The 23052-nt window shown below is 42.4% G+C and overlaps 1 protein-coding gene across 22 annotated transcripts in view; it reads right to left on the bottom strand.

The window, feature by feature from the left end:
* NRXN2 (neurexin 2) overlaps positions 1-23052 on the bottom strand; it is a 1320144-nt gene that overhangs the window by 318916 nt on the left and 978176 nt on the right. For all 22 annotated transcript variants that reach the window (XM_063945216.1, XM_063945229.1, XM_063945225.1 and 19 more), the window contains one exon: positions 8633-8814. In XM_063945216.1, the coding sequence (XP_063801286.1) occupies positions 8633-8814 (182 nt within the window). The remainder of the gene's footprint in view (positions 1-8632; positions 8815-23052) is intronic.

Raw genomic sequence — 23052 nt, 5'->3', positions numbered from 1 at the left:
ACATTCAGGCAGTGTTAGGGGTGTGCGGCATGCTGCGGCTGCGACAGCCAAGGCGCCATGCCCCGCTGAACAAACAGCCCCTCAGGACGGTTGTCCTGCAGGGGGGAAGCGGCTCTGCACCTCAAGAGGCCGGTGACCGTTCCCCTCCCTAACTCCCACAGTGCAGGTATGCTGTTGCCCAAACAGTATACAGAAAGAAATAAAACTTGAAAAGAAATTGAAGAAAAACTCTGGAGCTTGCAGAGTGTGCATCCTCTCCTGAGGGCACTTTTTTCTAAACTGAGCTGTAGGAGGAGGCAAAGGGCGGAGGAGCCAGCATACCCAGTTGAAGAAATTTAAAGTGCACTGGCTCCCTTGGACCCGTCTATACCCCATCTTACTAATCTGTCGCCAATGTCCCTTATGGATGCTAGAGAAAAGTAGGTTTTAACCTTAAAGCAAATTGCTGCTTCAAATTTGTGGCTATATCAATGAAATAACATCAGCTCTAGCATATAGGAACCGCTACTTGTTTGACATAGAAACTATTATCTATAGCAGTTTCACAGGCGATGCTACAACTAATATCCCTTTTCCAGGGTTCCAAGCCAGGTCAGACCTGGGCCTTACTATGTTCTCACCGCGGCGCTAACTGGGACATTCCTGAGTTGGCGTTGTTCACACTGCACACAGGTGCAGTGCAGGCACTTGGAGATTACATCATCTCCAGTGCCAGATCTCCCCTGAACGCCGACCGATGACCTGCAGGAGGTGGTGGCAGTGTGTCCATCTGGGAGGGTGTCTGTGCACAGCTGTCACTAGGGAGGGAGGGATTACAGCCTCCCCATATGAAGCAGGTAAAACCCGGAAAACAGTCCTGACCATATGGGGAGGCTGTATTCTTCCTGTTCGGAACTTTTAATTTTTGACCAATCCCCTTGCTGTAAACGGGTGCCGGGTTGGATTACCCCTGTTTCTACTGCCCCTTAACCTGGGTCCTTATTTGGACCACTGAACAAAAACCTGGGTTGATGTGTACTCCCTTTCTAAACCCTCTTTCTAAACCCTGTATTTTTAAAGGCATTAGAAAAGGGGTATAACTAACCTGCAAGTACCATTCCAAAGCACCTCCATTTCTGTAAGTTATTTTAATTCATTGATTTATGGTTGCATCAGTCAGTTATTTCAGGTCATTGATTATGGTTATGTCTGTCAGATATTACAGTTCATTCAAGTTTTCATCCAAATCCATCCAGTGGAAGTCACAGAACAGACTCCCTGTATCAATGTTCTGCACAACGTACACCAATGAGAGGTCTGACCGGGACCCCAACCCCCTAGTATGTCTTCTGGGATCCAATGTCTGTGACGTTTTCTTCCAAACCCACCCAGTGTAAAGCCCAGAACAGGCTCCCTGTGTCAAAATTCTGAACAGCATACACAAACAGGAGGTCTGACTAGGACCCCAAACCCCTAGCATGTCTTCTGGGATATAATGTTGCCACTGAAAAGAGCTCCTGGTCAGCAAGTTGGCAGCTCAAGTGGTACACTACACAGCAACATCGCCCTCAGTTTCTCAGGTCACTACCAGGAAAAAAAAACAGCTTTCCCAAAAGACTCAGTGTTGATGCTGAGGAGTCAACACAAGATTTTGACATCTGGTAGGGCCTAAAAGATTTACCCAAAATTAGTGACACCTCTACGATCACCATTCAAAGAATTGTGGAGGATTATTTTCTTGACACTGAAAAAATAGGCATGTCACAGAGTCCCTTTGCCTACTGTACAAACTGGCTTTGCATTACTTAAGCTGCTCACCCTCCAGTGGGCACTCAAAAAGTTTTCAGCACATGCGGGGAAAATTATCAGTGATCGTCATAGGAAGCGAATTCCTTAAAATGTGGAATAGATTATGTTCATCAAAATGATCTACAAATTCCACAAGGAAAACCTTCACCACCAAATACATCAAAGTACAGAGACTTCTGTAATGGTGGATCCCACCAGCAGTGATGAATTCATATAGTGTGAAGATGATCAGGGCCATAACTAGGGGTGGGGGTGTAAGCCAGGGGGCACTTGCACGTGCCCCCGACACACTTTGTTATTGCCCCGCATTGCTCAATTTGCACCCCGGTGGTTGCCCATTATTAAGCTGCACATTAACAGCAGCAATTGAATAGGCATTTACGGGCCCCTCATAATCATCAGTGCTCTCAGTCAAGCCTTAGACTGTACCCGCGGGACTTCATAGATTCTCTGGTGGCTGATGCTGCTTTGCACTATTTCATCTACAGCAGCAATTTCATTGGCTCCCACGTGTGCAGTATAACTAGCGTTACTCTGGGTCAGGCAGAGACCAATACAATGGAGCTACATTATTCTCCAGCCCTGACCATTTTTGGAGACTGCCTATAGTGTATCAACAGGCAGCACCTCTACCGGCTGCTACTCTCCCCCAGATATCCCTAAGTGTTGAGCTGAGGTAATCTGCCATCCTGGACACTGCACTCCTGTTGCCCGCTTGAAAGGCTTAATTACACATGAAGGTAACTCCAGTTTACCAACATTAATTTCAGCTTTATTTATCTGGTGTCTACTACTATTTTAAAGGGGAATAATATATACTGAAGCTCCATTAAAAATTATTTGTAGCTGAATATTTGTTGAGAGGTATATTAATCCTCAAGATTTGAGATATTCAGGTTTTATTCAATGCAGCCTCAGTACTACCAATGTGTGGCATAATGTGTATAAGGGCTCTACAGATCTCTGGCATAATGTGTAAGGTAAAATCCTGTGTGGCATTTTGTGTATAAGTTGCACTAATATTCATTTCAGCCCTAGGATGATGTACACACTGATGAGGGTGAGGACGAAGATAGTAGTGACAATGACATCTTGCCACTGCGGAGCTGTTAGTTTAGCTGCCTTAAGCCCATTGGTAGCTTGTTTTGTAGGGGCCCAAACAAACCAAGCACTCCAGCCACAAAAGTGTCAGTCCCTGTCGATAAAGTGATTGGTTTGATAAACTATGCATGTCCTTTTTAATATCCAACATAAGACTGGGTGGGAGAGCCCAAAGACAATTCCATCTTGCACCACTTTTCATTTCTGCCACTGCTGTGTGGCAATGTTTCATAGATGTGCTATAAATTGCTGTGTGTTTGTGTTGCTGCCCTGTTGATTAGTAACCAGCCAGCTCATCGCAGCCTTTGGCCTAAACTGTATGAAATCAATATTGTGAGCTGTGTGGTGGTCAAAATTGACTGGAAATTAATGTTATTGAAGTTAATAATACTTTAGGGACAAAAAAGGGACAAAACCAGCCACGCCCTTTAGCAAAGACAAAACCGGAAGACGAATTATATATATCCCCCCGTGTAGTTCTGGGCTGATTCCTCACCGTTCTCAAGATCATTAATACCCCACGAGGTGAGATCTTGCATGGAGTCCCAGGTCGAGGGAGATTGTCAGTGATCTTGTATTTCTTCCATTTTTTAATAATTGCGCCAACAGTTGATCTCTTCTCACCAAGCTGCTTGCCTATTTTTTAGTAGCTTATCCCAGCCTTGTGCAGCTCTACAATTTTGTCCCTGGTGTCATTAGACAGCTCTCTGGTCTTGGTCATGGTGGAGAGGTAGCAATCTGACTGTTTGAGGGCGTGGACAGGTGTCTTTTATACAGATAATCAGTTCAAACAGGTGCCATTAATACAGGTAACGAATGGAGGATAAAAGAGCTTCTTAAAGAAGAAGTAACAGGTCTGTGAGAGACAGAAATCTTGCTGCTTGGTAGGTGTCCAAATATTTATTTTCCACAAGAATATACAAGTAAATTGTATAAAAATCATACAATGTGATTTCCTGTTTATTTTTTTCAGATTCTGTTTCTCATAGTTGAAGTGCACCTATGATGGAAATTACAGACCTTTCTCATCTTTTTAAGTGGGTCAACTTGCACAATCGGTGGCTGTCCAAATACTTTTTTGCCCCACTATATATATATATATATATATATATATATACTGCCTCTAACAGTAACGTTTTATCATTTCTTGCCCCTTCATGTGCCAGTTAGGTGGACATACAGCTTCATTGCCTGAAGTCAGGAACTAGACTGTGATGTTTATGACAAAACAGCTGCTGCTTTTTATAGCGACAGGACTCAATCCATCGATCCATGCAGATTCAGTTGACTAGCACAAAGTGAGAGCCTGAATGCAGCACTGATTGGATGCCTGCAACTCCTGTCTAATCAGGTGTCAGATTAAGTTCCTATATACAGTACATGTTAATTGTACAAATGTGTAGGAAAAATCACAAAATAAAATCTGAAGTTCTAGTCATCGTTTCTTCTTTTATCTTTTAATTTGTATAATTTAAAAGATAAGTATAGACTGCTGGACTATGAGCCAGTTGCATCCAACAGGGGTATGAAGGAAGGGGTGGTTGTAGGGGGAGCTAGGGGGGCACATGACCCTTGGGCTGGAGGGGTTGAAGACAGGGCTAGCACAAAGCAGTTAATGGCAGCAGTGACAAGCATTGCAGAACAGCGACAGGCTAATGAGGATTCATCCCCACTCTACTGCGCCAACCGCGATCATGTCTCCATGTTAGCGATCAGTCCTCTGCCTACTCTCCATCCTGACCATGGCATACCTCTTAACATTGTGTCCCTGGAAAGATATACTCTTCTGCGTGCCAAAGGCACATGCTCCCTAAAAAAGGGGACATGGAATTTGCGGGAATGCCGCTATTGCGAGCCCCCCCCCCCCATTTTCATCACTATGGGGGCATGGCCAGCATATATTCAATGCTGCTCTGCTAATCAGAGCAGCAGGTTAGAGAGGTCTCCCAACTTTCCCCCCCACCGCGGGACATTGCGACCTACGGATGGGACAGTGGGATAGTCCAAGAAAAATGGGACTGTCCTGCGAAAATCAGTACATTTGGGAGGTATGCTATTGGCAGCCAGCACAGGAGCAGCGCTCAGTGCCGCCTCCATGTCTTGTCCGTTACTTCTCCTGGTGCAGCGAACGACTCCCACCACCAGGCAGTACTGCCTTGTGTACAACATGGCATGCAGGGCAGGGCTGTATCTGACCGGGTGGTCTTCTGTATGCCGAATGTCGGGATCCCGGCGCACAGTATACCGGCGCCGGAATCCCGACACCCGGCATACCGACATATATTCTCCCTCGTGGGGGTCCATGCACGCCACCATGCCCGCAAGGGGCTCATTTGCGCTCGCCACACTGTCGGTATGCCGGAGGTCGGGCTCCCGGCGCCAGTATGCTGGTCGCTGGGAGCCCGGCCGCCGGCATACTGTACTGCACCCATCTGACCTACAGGATTCAAGCTGCTGCTTTATTTACTATTTCAGAAAATAATTGATTGTGGGGAATGCACAACTAAATAAACATGACTATTGTGCCATGTAAACCTACTTTAAAGGTAAGTAGCTTTAAAATGTCATTATCCATGCCTTTAACTACAACTCAGACTTCACTAAAATCACAGGCACCTTAGTAGATCTACGTTATGTCCTTATTATTAATTGTAAGGATTGCAAAATTTAGTGATATATTATTGAATCTACACAGTAAATTATTTTTGATAATACTATGACTATGTGGTCTTAGGAAATTGAGCAATAGTAGTGGGTACTGCATGTGTATATGATCACAGTATATTGGGAGGGGAGGGGCGGGGAGTATGTGTATATACAGGATCTTGTATATAAGTTTATTGGGAGGGTGTATAGTCAGGGACTGTGTATATATGTACTGTACTGTATATTGATGGTGTGTTAACGAAACTGTTTTAAAACATCCTAGTTTTGCTTGCCACGCTTCGGACACTATTTCCAATAGATGTCCACATGGACAGTAAAACTGCTGGCCCAGGGGTCCCATGTTCTGAACTTGAGCCAAAGGGCACTACTATGGTGTGGAATTATGTGTATAAGGGGGCTAATTCAGACCTGATCGGTACTGTGCGTGTTCACACAGCAGCGATCAGGCCTGAACTGCGCATGCGGCGGCGCATGCCAGACAGCCGGCGGCTGTCTTTAGCTAGCGATCGCCTCTGCCTGATTGACAGGAAGAGATGGTCGCTGGGTGGGATGGCGGCTTTAAGCTGCCGTTTAAGGGGTGCGGTCTGCCCAACGCAGGCGTGGCCGGACCGCACTGGGGGCGGGCCACGGTGGCTGCGTGACGTCACCCACAGCCGCTGTGACCCGGGCAGCGACAAGTAGCTCCCAACCAGTGCGCAGGAGCTGCGCTGGCCGGGAGCTACTCCTGACGTACAAAAGCATCGCCGCTGTGCGATGCTTTTGTACTTCTGCGACGGGGTATGGCCTGACATGCGGGGTGGACTAACCCTGTGCTGTGCTACATTTAGCACAGCTATAATCAACTCTAATCACCCCCATGGTGCATCACTCACTACTATGGTGTGGAATTATGTGAATAAGGTGCATTACCCACAACTATGGTGTGGAATTATGTGTATAAGGTGCATTACTCACTACTATGGTGTGGAATTATGTGTATAAGGTGCATTACTACTGTGTGGTTTGACATGTATAAGGCTACTGTGTGGCATTATGGGCTATAAAGGCTACATTACTACTGTGTGGTTTAAGATGAATAAGGGATACTACTGTGTGGCATTATGTGCTATAAAGGGCATTACTACTGTGTGGCATTTGTGAATAAGGGGCTCTACTGTGTGGCATAACATGTATAAGGGGTACTACAGTGTGGTGTAATGTGAATAATACTGCTTTCACACCACAAACACGGGTCGCACCCGGGAATTGTACACAGGTCCTTCCCAGGGTCCGACCTGCCATGAGACCCCTTTCAGACTGGCAACAAGACCGGCAATATGCCAGGTCGAGTTGCCATTGGGGACGGAGGCGGAGCTGGTGTCATTGGGGGTGGAGGCGGCGCTTGGAGATGAAATCCACCATAGTGTGAACAGGTCCCGGATCGCATCGACCCGGGTAACCCGTTGACATCACACCTGACATAGTAATAACCCTGGGTTGAAATACTGTATATTGGGTCAGGCGACCCGGGAATACGGGACTAACCCCTTTCACACCCACATTGACTTGCGTCGACCCGGCACTATACCGGGTTATTTGTGAGGTGTAAAAGGGGTATAAGGTTGCGCTACTGTGCGTAATTTTTTTTTTTTTTTTGGGGGGGGGGGGGGGGGGGGTTTGAAGGCAATGCCCTGGGTGCTAAAAATCCTAGTTCCGGCCCTAGTTTTGGCCCTTCTGTTTCATATGAAATACTCTTTCCTAGTCCTCTCGGGGTCGGCTATCTAAGACAGAGTAACCACTCCCTCAAATCTTTTAATAAATACTGTGCAGCTGATAAAAATAAGTATGTGCTGCCTAGCATTAGCAAGCTGACTTTGGACAAAACTGTGTAGATTGAGCGATTTAAGTCCCATGTAACATACAGGAGTATATAGGATTCCTCATAGTTTATATATAAGAGATGTGACGTCATCGTACTTATTACAAGTTAAAACTAGAGATGAGTGGCTCTGTGTTTTGTAAACCAAACATATACCCGAACTTTGGGGATCCGAGTAGAACTGAGTCCTGGTTCAGAACCCTTTTGGGGATCCAGATGGACTGAGTACCTGAGTTGGGCATTCCCTTGAGTTTGGAACTCGGATTTAAAGAAACGAATCTCGGGTTTAGGATTGCATGTACTATAAGTCACTCCCACTTGATTAAAAATTAAAAGCAGTTGCTTGGGATGCACAGTAAGCAAAAGGGACACATGAGAAGTAATATGTATATTTCTACCAACACATCAGCCTTTGGAGAATATTCCTAGTTTCACAGCAGTAACAATGTGAATACTTTCTTTCTCAAGATATCCTGTACTGTAATTTTGTTACCTAGAGGCCTTCTTGGATCTTTTTATGTGTAACCTTACTTTCAGCCCTGTATACAGGAATCAGTAGCTGTATTTAATACAGACTCTATTCGTTAAGACTACATTTTTTATAATGAGTTGCTTTGGCCAATGACCATCTTTTGAAACATCTCACATGAATTCAAATTGTGTAGAAGAGAAGCTTTAGTATACAGGTTGAGTATCCCATATCCAAATATTCCGAAATACGGAATTTTTTGAGAGTGAGATAGTGAAATCTTTGTTTTCTAATGGCTCAATGTACACAAACTTTGTTTAATACACAAAGTTATTAAAAATATTGTATTAAATGGCATTCAGGCTGTGTGTATAAGGTGTATATGAACCATAAATGAATTGTGTGAATGTATACACACTTTGTTTAATGCACAAAGTTATTAAAAATATTGGCTAAATTAACCTTCAGGCTGTGTGCATTAGGTGTATATGAAACATAAATGCATTCTGTGCTTAGACTTGGGTCCCATCACCATGATCTCTCATTATGTTATGCAATTATTCCAAAATACGGAAAAATCCGATATCCAAAATACTGCTGGTCCCAAGCATTTTGGATAAGGGATGCTCAACCTGTATTAGTGTCTATTTTAAACATTTATATGTGTGCAGAACTGCATTGTATTAGAATTGAGTATATAAATATTCATTGGTGCGAGCAGCATCTAAAATAAAAGGCTGTTTACTTACTATGTGAAGTTGTAAGTAGTCTCCCAAACCAGAAGCACTGTCCACTCGAAGTAACACTGCATCCTTCTGCTGTGTAGTAAAGCCAACTGCAAGTCGGTCAGCTCTTGTACTTGGTCGGTCATTGGGGGGCCAGGTGTATGTGATGAGAGCACCCCCTTTCCCAAATATATATGTGGTACCAGCTAAAAGAAAGAGAGAGGGAAGATGCTGAGATTACAGCAGTCACTAAGCAAAAATGTATTATATTAGACAATAATGTAAATGTTGAAAGGAATATTTACGTAAAATCAAACATCAGAGAGAAGTCACATGTGTGAAACATTTCAGTTATGTCTCAGATAAAAACAAGAGAAGTTAGAGACACATATAGGTAATCCTATATAATAAAAGACTAAAGCTGCTCCTCACCTCTATGGGGGGTAATTCAAGTGTTTTGTGTGCTGACAGGAACTAGGTGGTGCCCAGCAGAGCAGTTCAAGTGTTGCCCTGTTTGGGTGCGCACAGCCGCCGGCACTGACATTACTGTTATGTTGTTCAATCATTTTTTGACGGGCTGGTAACTAGTGTACTATAATATAATGGTGCAGTAAAGAGCAATGATGCCTACAAAACAAACCAGATATCAGCTTTTGTAGACATCTAGATTAATGAGACAAATGAAAGCTAGTATCTGTTATAACTGGTTGGTTTGTGTTACAGCAGGGGCGTAAGTTCACCCCAGTCGCCCGAAGGAAAGTTGGAGTTCCGTGCCCTCCCTCCACTAATAAGAGAAAAGGGAAAACAAATATGGTGTGTGTGTGTGTGTGTGTGTGTGTGTGTGTGTGTGTGTATGTATGTATGTATGTATGTATGTATGTATATATATATATATATATATATATATATAAAAGGATGTAGAGGCCAGCACTCTCTCCAAGATGCAACAAATACCCAGCTGCCTCCAAGATAAGTCTCTCGACTGTATACAAAGTAGATAGCAGTGGCACTCTCAGGCTTTGAAAATTAATACACACAGGACACGGCGGTCTCTGCTTTAGATATCGACGTTTCAATAATTTAATATCGTCATCAGGATAAGGCGTCGATATTAAATTATCGAAACGTAGATATCTAAAGCAGAGACCGCCGTGTCCTGTGTGTATTAATTTTCAAAGCCTGAGAGTGCCACTGCTATCTACTTTGTATATATATATATATATATATATATATATATAAAATAATAAACACAATTTACAGAATTATATATATAGAATTATATAGATAGCACTCTCTGCTGGTCTGCCAGTCTGCAGTTAATTTGTAGGGCTCTAGCTGCATTGTGGGACAACAGCCAGTGGGTCACAGTCAGACTCACAAGATTTAGCCGCCTGTAGCATGCAGATTCAGTGATCACCGGTGGGTCCCATCTCACATTAAAGCAGCAGTGGCGGGTGCACCATTGCTTGCTGCAGCACAGGATGAGCAGTACCAGATGAGAGTCGTCCTGCCCCCTATTACAGGTTTTAGCTGGGCTCCTGGAATAGAGTCAATTAACTGTGCAGCAGTAGCAGGGATGCTGCAGAGCTTCATTGGAAGAGCAGTGGTCACAGTTGGATCACACTGCGAACCACACAGGAGCTGCTGTACATGCAGGTGCCCTTTCAGGCTTGGAGACCAGAGGCTGGCATCTCCATTGCCTCTGGGAGTTACGCCCCTGGGTTACAGCAAGGCATATACTAACTGAATAAGCCAAGTTTAATAGCATGTGATTTGCAGTGAGTGCCAAAACCAGGTTGATTTTGCCTTAAAAACAATAGCTGCTCTAAACCTCCTGTCTAAATCGCCAATTATGCCACTTTCTGTAACTCATGGGATATTGCGTTTGGTCCAGTGTGTCCAGTGCACACAATATAAATGGAGAGCAATAGTACAGTATTAGACAAAACCAAAAATGCTTATGCAAGGGGGGAATTATGTTTTGTGCAGAAATACAAATGGATGGAAATAAAAAAGCTTTGCTAAATGGAGCACTACCCTGTTATGTGAGGTCTAAGCAGTGCCATCTGCTGGACAGATGTATTGCAGTACAATCGCAATTCTTATGAAAAAATGAACAGCACAACCGCACTTCTATCAGAAGAGGTCACAACTACAATGTCCGTGTTCATAATTCATATCACTTACATTTAATGCACATACAATACATTTACGCTGCTCTCATTACACAGCCAGCACTAAGCTACAGTATGTCTTTTCTAATACTGCTTTCAACTTTCAGCAAGGAATCACAATACATGCAGGTCACTCTTCTACGTGCCCTATGCTATTTCCAACTTACTATAATTCACTTCAAAAGGAAACATAATTATTATATAAACCTTTTATTCCTTTAATTTGTAAGACTTTTATTTCTTGCAGAAATTATTTTTAAAAGCGTGATCGGTGGAACAATTACAACAAGCATGTATGAGTCATAACAGGAGAGAAATGATTACATTTCTCCATTCAAGATTACCAGAGCTAGCCTCTCCAAATAAAACACATTAGTCCAATGATGATACAGAAGTAACAAATTTATTATTGCTGAATTAGTGAAAATTAAGAAAAAGATTAGCAGTTTAATCAATGTTGTTAGAGTACCCATTGCAAGATTCTATACTACACAGAGGATCCTATACACTTAGCACTTTTTGGGCTATAACCCGCTGTCCCACCCACCGGCCGCAGAGGGAGAGTACAATAAAACATAAAACAAACTTACCAATTTAAAAAAAAAATCAGTCCAAATTCTTGTTTGATATTTAAATGAATCACTCATGCTAGTAATGGAGGAATGCCCATATACTTAATGTGCCCAAATATATTCCTCAGTTGCTCTGTAGATGTGACACCTGCATGCCGAGAATTTTGCTGCATTGGGCAAAATAGAGTTCTGGACAACTAGTTCTTCGCCAAGTGGTAAAAGTGAATAGTCACCAAGTGGTAAAAAGTGAATTTACCAAGTGGTAAAAGTGAATAGTCACTCCAGCACAGGGCCCGATTCATGTTTGTATGGAAATACACAGCTGCAAGGAAGCGGCTGTGCAATTCAGTCTAATTAAAATTTGAATGCAGCAGGAGGCGTCTGTCAGAGATTGACGCCTCCAGTTAGTATTAGCCAGGATCCGAGTGCTGCATCTGAAGACGCAGCCCCGGATCACCGGTTACAGGTACAAGCCAGCCTGAGCAAGCGATGGACCCGTAGACCCTGGACCCGTCATGTGTAGACCCTGGACCAGTCATGCACTTAAAATGGGGGAGCATGCCCCCGTTTTGAAGAACAGTGCTGGGTGCCACTCCCCAAATGCTGCAGCATGTCACTCATGCTGCTGCAGAACAGGTCTTGTACCTGCGCAGTCCCCCAAACACGCCCCAACCGTTGGGTTTGCATACCAATATGAATCAGGCTCAGAGTCCTAGTACTGCTGCTGGCAACTTATGAATGTGTACAAGCTAATAGTTAGATGCATACAACAGCAAGTTGCAGCACCCATTTTGCAGCTTATTTTTTTAACCAGAACATCAGCCATTATGTGTGCCAACCTATAAATGAAGTGCAAAGCACATACACAATGACTAAAATGACAAAACTAGTGATTCCCCATGTGAAACAGGACCATTACAGATCATGAATTGGCTCCAATATCACGACAATCTGCACTGGCGCTTAAGCTTGAGGCTGGTGTTTGGGGTATGTGCAAAGTGATTGCAATGCAAACTGTTCTTGCTCTGCATCAGCCCTAGAGTAACCTACAGTATACACATATCTAGCCAATAGGTTTACAACATTTGCTACCACTGAGGCCTACTGATAGAAACATATGGGCCCTACACACTGTCCGATCCACCGCCGAGCTGCCCGACGGCGGATACGGCCGACGAGCGACCCGGAGGCGGGGCGGCAGTGACGGGGGGAGTGAAGTTTCTTCACTCCCCCCGTCACGCGGCTCCATTGAAGTGCAGGCAAATATGGATGAGATCGTCCATATTGGCCTGCATGTACAGCCGACGGGAGACCAGCGATGAAAGAGCGCGGGGCCGTGCATCGTTCATTGCTGGTGCCTCCACACTGAAAGATATGAACGAGATCGTTCATATCTTTCAAACAAATCGGCCAGTGTGTAGGGCCTAATAAGGGCCCTACACACTGGCTGACATCACTGCACGATATGAACGATCTCGTTCATTAATGAACGAGATAACGTTCATATCGTGCAGTGTGGAGGCACCAGCGATGAACGATGCACGGCCCCGCGCTCGTTCATCGCTGGTGCCATGTCGGCTGTGCATGCAGGCCAATATGGACGAGATCGTCCATATTTGCCTGCACGTCTACGGAGCCGGGTTACGGGGGGAGTGAAGAAACCTCACTCCCCCCGTCACTGCCCCTCCGCCGCCAGGTCACCTGTCGGCCGTATCGGCCATCGGGCACCTCGGCGGCACATCGCAAAATGTGTAGGGCCTAATAGAGTTTGACAGCAGATAAGAACCACTTGGCCCATCTAGTCTGCACTTTTTTAACCATATTGTAACCTCAAACCCTATAGGATCCCTGGTAATGGTAACTATGCATACATAAGCATACTTTTACTTTGGACCAATGCATTCATTGAAAAGCATCTTCTAATACCCTAAGCATTGACTAGACATTTACAATAGCCAGTACTGCATATCAGGCAACCAGGCAACCTGAAAACAGATTATGGCACTCCATAGGTTATGTAAGTTTATATTGACAACGTGGCAAAGTATGAACATTAAATACAATAACATTTATGTAAAATATTTTGCAGTGGAATTAAAGGCATTGATCAACAATTTAATTTTAACATGGGGTATTAAGCTGTACTTGATAATAGTCTTTCCTTTGCTTACGGTTATTAATTATTGGGTTTAAGAGCTGAAATAAATATTATAACCCGGGAAAGGTATCTGTCAAGAACATTATGAAAGTTACAGCTATCACCTTTCTAGAATATGCTTGCTGTGCTTCTACACATTTCTGGAAATAATGCAGTTAATCTTAAGGACTTCTTGACACTCTATTTGCTTAATTCATCTAAATCCATAATCCTGCTAAAATGGAAGTCTTAGCAGCCACCAACAGTGACTATCATGTGATAAACATTCAGTTTGCTGCAAATCTAATTCTGAACACTCAAGCGACTACTTCGTCTCCTCCTGACATGAGTATTTAGAAAGAAAATAAGGCATTTCAGAAAGACTATAGTTTTGAAACTGAACCACACTTTATACTACTACACTAATGTATTTAATCTGTGTCTCTACTCTCTACTATTAGTTCTCTTTTTGCATTGATTCCAGTACAGAGTACAGTGAAGGAGTAAAACATAAACAACATTTAAATGACATGCAAGAATGATTGTTCAGAGTGATGGACACCAACGTGTCTATCAGCCCATCACATTTGGCAAGCATGTGTCGTACTATGAGGATAAATGGCTCTCCCCTCCCCACACTTGTACAGTGGACTTGGCACATACAGAATGTTTCAAATTCTATTAACATCATAATACAGAGCATTCATATTTGCTTTTTCTGCTCTCTTCATGGTGACGTTAATGTATTATTTCCTTATTCTTCGTGTACACTGGTTTATTTGTATGCAAGCTGCACATGCATATACTATTCAATTGCTCATACTGACGTCTGTAAGTGATGTATATTTCTAATCCTACTGCAATGGTATTACAAAGTGATGAGCTGGTGAGGTAGAATCAGAAGCTTATTGAAATCAATGATGCCAACGGCATAAGTAAAACATAAGAATGAAGTCTGTAGTTTGTTAATATTATTGATTATTGCATGCCATCTAAGCAACAACAAACAAACTGAAGCATCTTAGCTTCCACCTCCTTCCCTGTTTGAGATCATCACTTATCCAGAGTGCACCTAGCACATTTATATTGCTTCTTTATTAAACGCAGATTACTGGCTTTCCCTCCGCCCCCACATCCATTGCTCCATCCAGCTGTGGGAACACTGTAAACAGATGTTGCAAGTCATCACAGAGATCACACTCTGAGGAGTGAGTGGGTGAACATAAATTAACCTCTCTTTTCCCACTAATATCAGAATGTCAAACAACTGCACAGCATGCTTTATCTCTGTTCAGAGAATTATCAATTAAGAAGTTATTTCTGGCACAACACTGCAGTTTGTCTCTCTACATGTCACATAGTGTCATTTCTATCAAGAGGGTTAAAATAAGCTATACTGTGTTGCTTATCTAAGCTGCAATATAGGCTTTAGTGGCAGCTGTTGATAAAACTAAGAATATTGGGCTAGGCTAGGACAGAGTAAATCAGCCTGCAAGATTCAATGGATAGGACATGACTACAACTGGATGATTAGATCCAGATCCCACCACTGCTTACTGCTGGGTAGTAGTGAAGTCTGGTTGTTCTGGCATGTGGAAATGACATCAGCATGTATGCATATTGGAACCAGAAAAGCTAATTTGGTGGCGTGCAGGAAGGAGGGGAATGGTACATCCTGCTGCCAGTGGGATATGCACACCCCCACTTCTCTTAACTAACATCCACATGGAGGCACTAGGATCCTACTGTAGCTGAACTTATTAACTTTTTCCAGGTTTACAATGAAACTTGAACAGCTGCAATCAGAATGAGTCCATGGGGTTGTGTCATCAAGTCATCTTTTGAGCGTTTAGAGGCAGTTTTTGCCGTGACCCTAGTTGTGCCACATGTGTTCGTACAAGCCCCCATATCCATGCAAATGGACAGTAGTAGAGGCAAAAGTGCCCATTATTGCCTTGGAGACAGTGAAACTTTTATGATGTAGAGATATTGAAATCAGGGTAGCCGGTATACCAAGTGATGGTAGCAGGGCAATACACCCACCCTAATACAACTGTTCATCTATAGACTTAGTCACAGCCAGTGAAACAGCAAACATAACATGTGTTAGGAAATATAGCAAAGTCCCCTTTTAAGAAAATGAATATGTGTTAGAGTGCCAGTAGAAAGGGGCATAGGTCTTAATCCAGTATATAGTACGTGCCTGTGGGGCCAGAGCAAAGCAGAATTCAGCCTACAGTAGGTGGAGTTTATAAATTGTAGTAACCCATATAGCGGTAAGAACGTTTCAGGAGCACAGACAGAGAAAGTGAAGGCATGTAAAATGCATAAGGCATTGTTGAATACTTAAGAAAATCAGCTGCTGGTATCCATGGCCATCTTGCACCATTTTCATTAACCAAAGCTCCTTACTGTTCTGGTTACAGTTTTTTTCTGCATAGGAAATCTTCAAATACCTGTATACAGTAAATGACAAGTTTGTTTGATATCATGCTTACTGCTGGCCACATTATCAGAACACTTGTTCCCCATGTGGGCAGCTGCTGCAACCAAGAAAACCATAGACATCACCAAAGAAGGAATGGAGATTACAATACCAGATGTATGTACATCATACACCTCACCAGCTTTGTCTGCTGGGCTATGGGTTTGAGGAGCCATAGTTTGCAGACTGCTGTATCCCTCTGCACTGTACAACTTCCAAAAATTGCTTTTAAGCATTTATTTAGTCGTTAGAGTTGGTGAATCGGACAACATCCAGACACAGGAAAGTGCATCATTATTGTACTTTTGTTTTTCTCTGGCAATCAAGCTGACACCCCAATTGTTTTAATATTAGAAATTGATGCTGACCCAGCAGTCTGGGTGTCTTGTTTTTACAAGCACCTCATTGATACTTTTTGGAGAGTTTCCAGACCTTGCCATTTTTATGGCTCACCAAAGAAACAAAAAATCTAAGGTTAAGTTTATATAAAATACACATCTTTTAGTAACTGTTTGGAGATTCTTATGTGCATTCGGTTGGAAAGAGGTTTCCTGTTTTCTTATGTGTGCATGTCAGGCCCATGTAAGAAACCAGGAAACCACTCCTGGGGGTATATTTACTTAGATTCGTGTTTCTGCCGATTTGGTGGGAGTTTGATCTCGAAGTTTATCAGACAAATTTTTCTGCAACTTTTTGTAATCATTTTCGGGAATTTACTAAGCTGCCGGGTTTTCGTTTTTCGTATTTTCCGATGTCGATGCTATTCGTATTGTCGGGCATAACACAATGAAGCCCGGCTGGGTCAGTGGGATCTGTGCAGGGCTTCATTGTGTACAGTATTAAAAGAGTTAAAAGTGTAAAAAAAAATTGTGTGGGGTCCCCTCCACTAAGCATAACCAGCCTCGGGCTCGTAAGCCAGTCCTGTTTGTTTAAATACCGGGGAAAAATTGACTGGGGTCTCCCCGTATTTAGACAACCAGCACCGGGCTCTTGGGCCGGCCCTGGTTCCAAAAATATGGGGGACAAAAGACGTAGGGGTCCCCCATATTTTTAAAACCAGCACCGGGCTCCACTAGCCGTTAAGATAATGCCACAGCCAGGGGACACTTTTATACTGGTACCTGCAGCCGTGGCATTACCCCCCCCCCCAACTAGTCACCCCTGGATGGGGTACCCTGGAGGAGCGGGGACCCCTTAAATAAAGGGGTCCCCCCTCCAGGCACCCAAGTGCCGGGGGTGAAGCCCGAGGCTGTCCCCAGCACCCCTGGGCGGTGGGTGCCAGTCTGATAGCCATAAGTGTGTAAAAAAAATAATATTGTCTTTTGGTTTAGAACTACAAGTCCCAGCAAGCCTCCCCCACTTGCTGGTACTTAGAGAACCACAGGTACCAGCATGCGGGGAAATAACGGGCCCGCTGATACCTGTAGTTCTACAACAAAAGAAATACCCAAATAAAAACAAGACACACACACCGTGACAGTAGAAATTTATTTAAACACACTTACACACTCATACATACTTACCTACATCCCACGCCGACCAATCACGTTCACTTGTCCAGTAGCATCCAATTGTGTACCTGTAAAACCAAAATTCCAATATACTCACCTATTATCCAGTGATGATCTGTCCTCTTCTTTCCAGAAGTAATCCACGGCCTTGTAATATATAACAAAACAGAAACCCGGTCCACACCACTAAAGGGGCCTTTCCCCGAATGCCGGGACTCCCCGTGACTCCTGTCACTGGAGATCCCAGCAGCCAATCAGGGAGCACCATGTCATGGTGCTCTCCTGATTGGCTGTGCGCTACTAGCCTGTCAATCAGGAGTAGCGCAGTGGCTAGAATGGAGGATCGTGCCAAGAGCCCGGTGCTGGTTGTCTAAATATGGGGGGACCCCAGTCATTTTTCCCCGGTACTTAAACAACCAGGACCGGCTCAAAGAGCCCGAGGCTGGTTATGCTTAGGAGGGGGGACCCCACGCAATTTTGTTTTATGATTTTTAACTATTTCTGGCCCTTTTACACAGATAAACATGCACGGATCTCACTGATCCCTGCATGACTATCTGAACACACCAGCAAAAAGCAGGTCTATTTGAAAGCTCCTTTTTAAATGAATTCTATGCTTTCCCGGCAGTGTTTGGCTATTGTCGGCAGTGATTGAGAATATAAATTCTTAGTAAATTACCGAGTTGTATAAAATGTTTGACCGATGGTCTATTCATTCGTATTTGTGAACTCTGCCGGGAAAAACCATATGAATAGCCCCAACACTGCCGAGATTTGTGTTTAGTAATTTCCCGTGATCACACTTAGACAAAAAACACAAAAACAAATGAAATCGGGACCTTAGTAAATATACCCCCAGGTCAGGTTGTAAAGAACTAGTTTGGAAAGAGAGTATGGACTGGGCTTATCTTGTTCTGCATCCACAGGCATGTGCTTTATGTTGGGCTTATTACTTAGGTTAGGTGCATTTTAAGGAACATGCCCATAATATTTGTAAAAATGTGCTCCCAAAGTATTTAACAGTTCCTAGGTGGCTGCATCAGTTTTTGCTCCAAGAGGATCCTAGCTTAATTTGGATATTAACCATAAAGTTATCAAAATGAGCCTTAGAAAGGTAAAAAAAAATTAAGTGTCAGATTATTTTAGGTACATGGGCTCATTCTTAGACATCTGGATCTTGAGTATTCCTTTCCTGCCGTGTATACTTATATCTTCAGGAGAGGGTGCAACTGTGTATGATATAAGTGTTAATATATTTAATTTGCATATACAGCAGACTGTGGATGGCATTGCTTTTGTACATGAGACAATGCCAAGTCTTCTCCAGAACAAAATGAAATGCCTTTATTGGTGGTAGTGTATATATGTGAAGATTTGTTAGTTGTGTCCTGCATACATGATGCCAGCAATTCACAACGGGGACTATGTCATAAGTGTATAAGAGGAGATCTACATGGCTTGGCATGATGTTGTTCCTGATGGGTGCTCCATTTATTGAGTTATGCCATGTGGTATTTCCTTTGTATCTGTGACCCTATATCAAGACTTTGCCTAGCATACCGCCCCATTAAAGGGTAGCTCAATACAGACTGTGGTGGTTTTCTTTTCACATTATTATATTATATAGTTATAATTCATTGGGGTTTATGGTTTAAATGAGTTTCTATGCATACATAATCTGTAGTCATAGAATAAATGGATGCAGATGTAGATCAATAATCACCGCTGCTACTGTATAGTAATTTTATTCAATAATATTATCTATGTAGCTCTACAGTCATACATATTCCTGATTTATAATACAGAAGGTTCATTGTAAAAAAAAATGATTGTTCATTATAAAAACATTAATCTTAAACCTTCAGTTGTATTCAACATTATGAAAGCCTGCTGGATTATTACTATATTTTTTTTTGCATAATAGTTTCCATTCTAGCAAAAACAAACAAAAAACATAATAGGTTAACTTCTCTACCTAATAGAATTCTCCCCAGTTAATTAGTAGCCCCTGTTGTGAGCACAGAGATGTTGGGAGGAGAAGTTCTCCTTTAATTAAAAAATGATAACAAGCTCTAATTTCACATGGAAAAGAGGAGGAGGTGAAGAGAGGCGACAAGAGAGCAGGGAAATGCAATGAAAAAATAAAAAAAGCAGAAGGCGACACAAAGAAGAAATAACAAGACAGTAAGATGTGACGGCGGGAGCATACACATTTCAACTTAAAGTGTTAATGACCATTAATGCAAGAACAGGCGAAGTCAGAGATAGGAATAAGTATGCAGGAAAAGACAGAAGAAGGAGAGCAATTTATCTTGTAGTGACCTCTAAAGTAGAGCTGGAGAAAAGAATCAGGGAACGTAGAGAGAAACAGAAATAAAGAAAATGTTAAGGGGGGGGGGGTTGAGCAGCTAGAATATGAACAGACATGTAAAAAAAAGATGTAAAGTGGGCCAGAATGTTGTATTTTCTTAGGCAGTCCAACAAATGAGTCATGAGTAGAAGAGGATGATAGCGGTAAAATTAGTGAATGAAGAATAGGAGGCAGCTACAGTACACTAGGAAAATGTGTGAACAATAATGAGACACAAAGAGGGTAATTCGGAGTTGAATATAAAAGGTGCCCATATGCATAAGCACAAATATACCTGTGCACAAGTTTGTTTCCATTTATATTTTGAGTTACCCAGCTTATTTTAAGATACAGGCAGCCATAGATTGCCATTGATTTAGAACACCCTTGATCTGCAAAGGGTGGAATATATAATATGACATTTCTTAAAACACTTGGTTTATGAAATGATTACATATTTGTGCGTGTTTGATATGACTTTCTAATAAAAAAACAAACTATACTGCATAATTTTAAATATGTATATTTACTTTATTTTAACCTAGCAATGTATTCTTCTATGCAGTTATTTTGGTGCCACACATGCACAAATACTAACCATTACAGTATTTCTGTAATGCTTTTATAGGTGGAAGAATGGAACATTTACTGTATTGTACAAAGGAATATGTTGGCATTAACTCCCAATATTCATGAGGGGTTTCTTTTATGATGTATGTTTCATTAAAAAAAAATATTTCTAAGTCTATATGAAATATACTGTAATTACATCTGGCATTTGTTTGAAGGAACTGATGTGGCAGATGAAAGGATATTCCATTATGAAGGGATATCAGTTATTTTTTCATATTGACTTTAGTTACAAGACTCTGCTTAAATTGGTTTAATTTTTTTTACTCATGCAGGAAAAGGCGATCACATGCGTCTATAGAAACAGGCTGCGCAACCTTTCCTTGACTTCCTTGGTTCTAATGAGTTATCACATTCCTGCTTGTTGAACTGTGTCTGCTGCAGAACTGCCAGCCCATAAGTTACGAAACCTCCGAGGATCACTTTGACAGTGTCGTACAAATTAGTTAGCACAGTTCACACATATTACATCTGCCTTCCGTGGAAATCCTATATTGAAAATCTAATCTATGCCCTTCTTACATGCCATCAAATGGCATTTAATGTTACAGTGGTGAAAAGAAGCGACTCAATGCATAATAAATAACAACGAGCATGGAGTACGGTTTGTCTTTTTTATTTTTATCAAAAAGTGCAAGAATAATCTTTAATGGTATTGATTAAAATATTAAACCAAGCATTTAATTTGTACCATTAGAGAATGCCTCAGTCATTGGAATTGTCTAAAATTAAAATGTCTGATAAATCATTTTAATAAAAAGAAATGCTCAACCCAATGTAGTCCAAGAACATTGAATATTCTGAGTATCTCCTAGTTGCATCTAATGGGATGTCGTTGTGGGATTATGCAGGTCAGGGATTATGCAGACCAGGTTTTATACAGATGTGTTCCAGTAAAGTGCATGTAAAGAAACACAGGACAGTGCAGTTCTGATTTTATATATGGTTTGTTCAGGAAATGGGCAGCCTAGGTGCAGATCTGGTGCGACCTGCTTAGCAAGGGTATGCAGTGCAGTGAGGCTCTGAGCTGAGTAGGCTCTCTCCTGCTCTGTTACCCTGCTGTTGCTACCAGCTGCCGCTGTGCCTGCAACACTGTATGACAGACTCAGATTCCGGCAGTGGGAAGTGCAACTCTGCGGCCCTATGGGATACATCCAAGGATACTAAAAGAACTTAAAGAGGTGCTGGTAGCACCATTGACAGAATTATTCAACCAGTCATTAGCTACAGGAGTAATTCCAGAGGACTAGAAAAGAGCGAACATCGTCCCACTGCACAAAAGTGGAAGCAAGGAAGAGGCAAACAACTACAGACCAGTGAGTTTTACATCGGTAGTAGGGACATTGATGGAAACACTCTTAAAAGAAAAAGTTGTAGATTATATTAAATCCAGCAATTACAGGATCCTAAACAGCATGGATTCACTGGGGGGAGATCATGTCAAACAAATTGATTGACTTTTTTGAATGAGTGACTAAAGTGATGGATAAAGGTGGAGCCATGGATGTAGCTTATCTAGACTTTAGTAAGGCTTTTGACACTGTTCCACATCACAGACTGCTAAATAAACTTGGAAATTTGGGATTTGATACTAGGATTATTGAATGGATAAGATCTTGGTTGCAGGCTAGAAAACAGAGTTGTGGTAAAGTCATTGGTACGGCCTCATCTAGAATACTGTGTTCAATTCTGGAGGCCATACCTTCAAAAGGATATTAATACATTAGAGACTGTACACAGGACAACTATAATGGTGCATGGCCTACATCACAAAACATACCCAGAAAGACTAAAAAATCTCAATATAGTTTAGAGCAGAGAAGGGAAAGGGGGGACATGATAGAAACTTTCAAATATATTAAGTGTTTTAACAAAGTCCAGGAGGGAAACATTCTCCAAATGAAGAGAACCAATAGGACACGAGGACATGCACTGAGACTGGAGGGGGGGGGGGGAGGTTCAGGGGAAATTTGAGGAAAAATTACTTCACAGAAAGGGTAGTGGACAAGTGGAATAGCCTGCCATCAAAGGTGGTAGAGGCTAAGACAGTAGAGCAATTTAAACATGCATGGGATAGACGTAAGGATATCCTTACAAAGAAATAAGTATCAAACAAGGTTTGAGATAAAAATATGGTAAAAAAAAATTGGCAGACAAGATGGGCCAAGTGGTTCTTATCAGCGGTCAAATTCTACGTTTCTATGTTACTACACTGGCTGTTAAGTGTAAGGGCCACTACCACTGTGGGCATTATGTGTGGCACTATTACTGTGGGCGTTAAGTGTATGGGGCACAACTACTGTGGGCATTATGTGTGGCACTACTACTGTGGGCATTATGTGTAAGGGGCAGTGATACTGTAGGAATTATGTGTTTCACTACTACTGTAGGAGTTATATGTAAGGGGCACTACTACTGTGGCCATTATGTGTGGCACTACTACTGGGGGCATTATGTGTAAGGCGCACTACTACTGTGGACTTTATGTGTACAAGGAACACTACTGTGTGCATTGTGTATAAGAGGAACTACTGTTAAGCATAAGGTGTATAGGAAGCACTACTGTGTAGCTTTACGTGACTAAG

Source organism: Pseudophryne corroboree, chromosome 11, assembly GCF_028390025.1.
Source record: "Pseudophryne corroboree isolate aPseCor3 chromosome 11, aPseCor3.hap2, whole genome shotgun sequence".
NCBI classification, from domain to species: domain Eukaryota; kingdom Metazoa; phylum Chordata; class Amphibia; order Anura; family Myobatrachidae; genus Pseudophryne; species Pseudophryne corroboree.
This window is presented reverse-complemented; position numbering and strand designations above follow the sequence as displayed.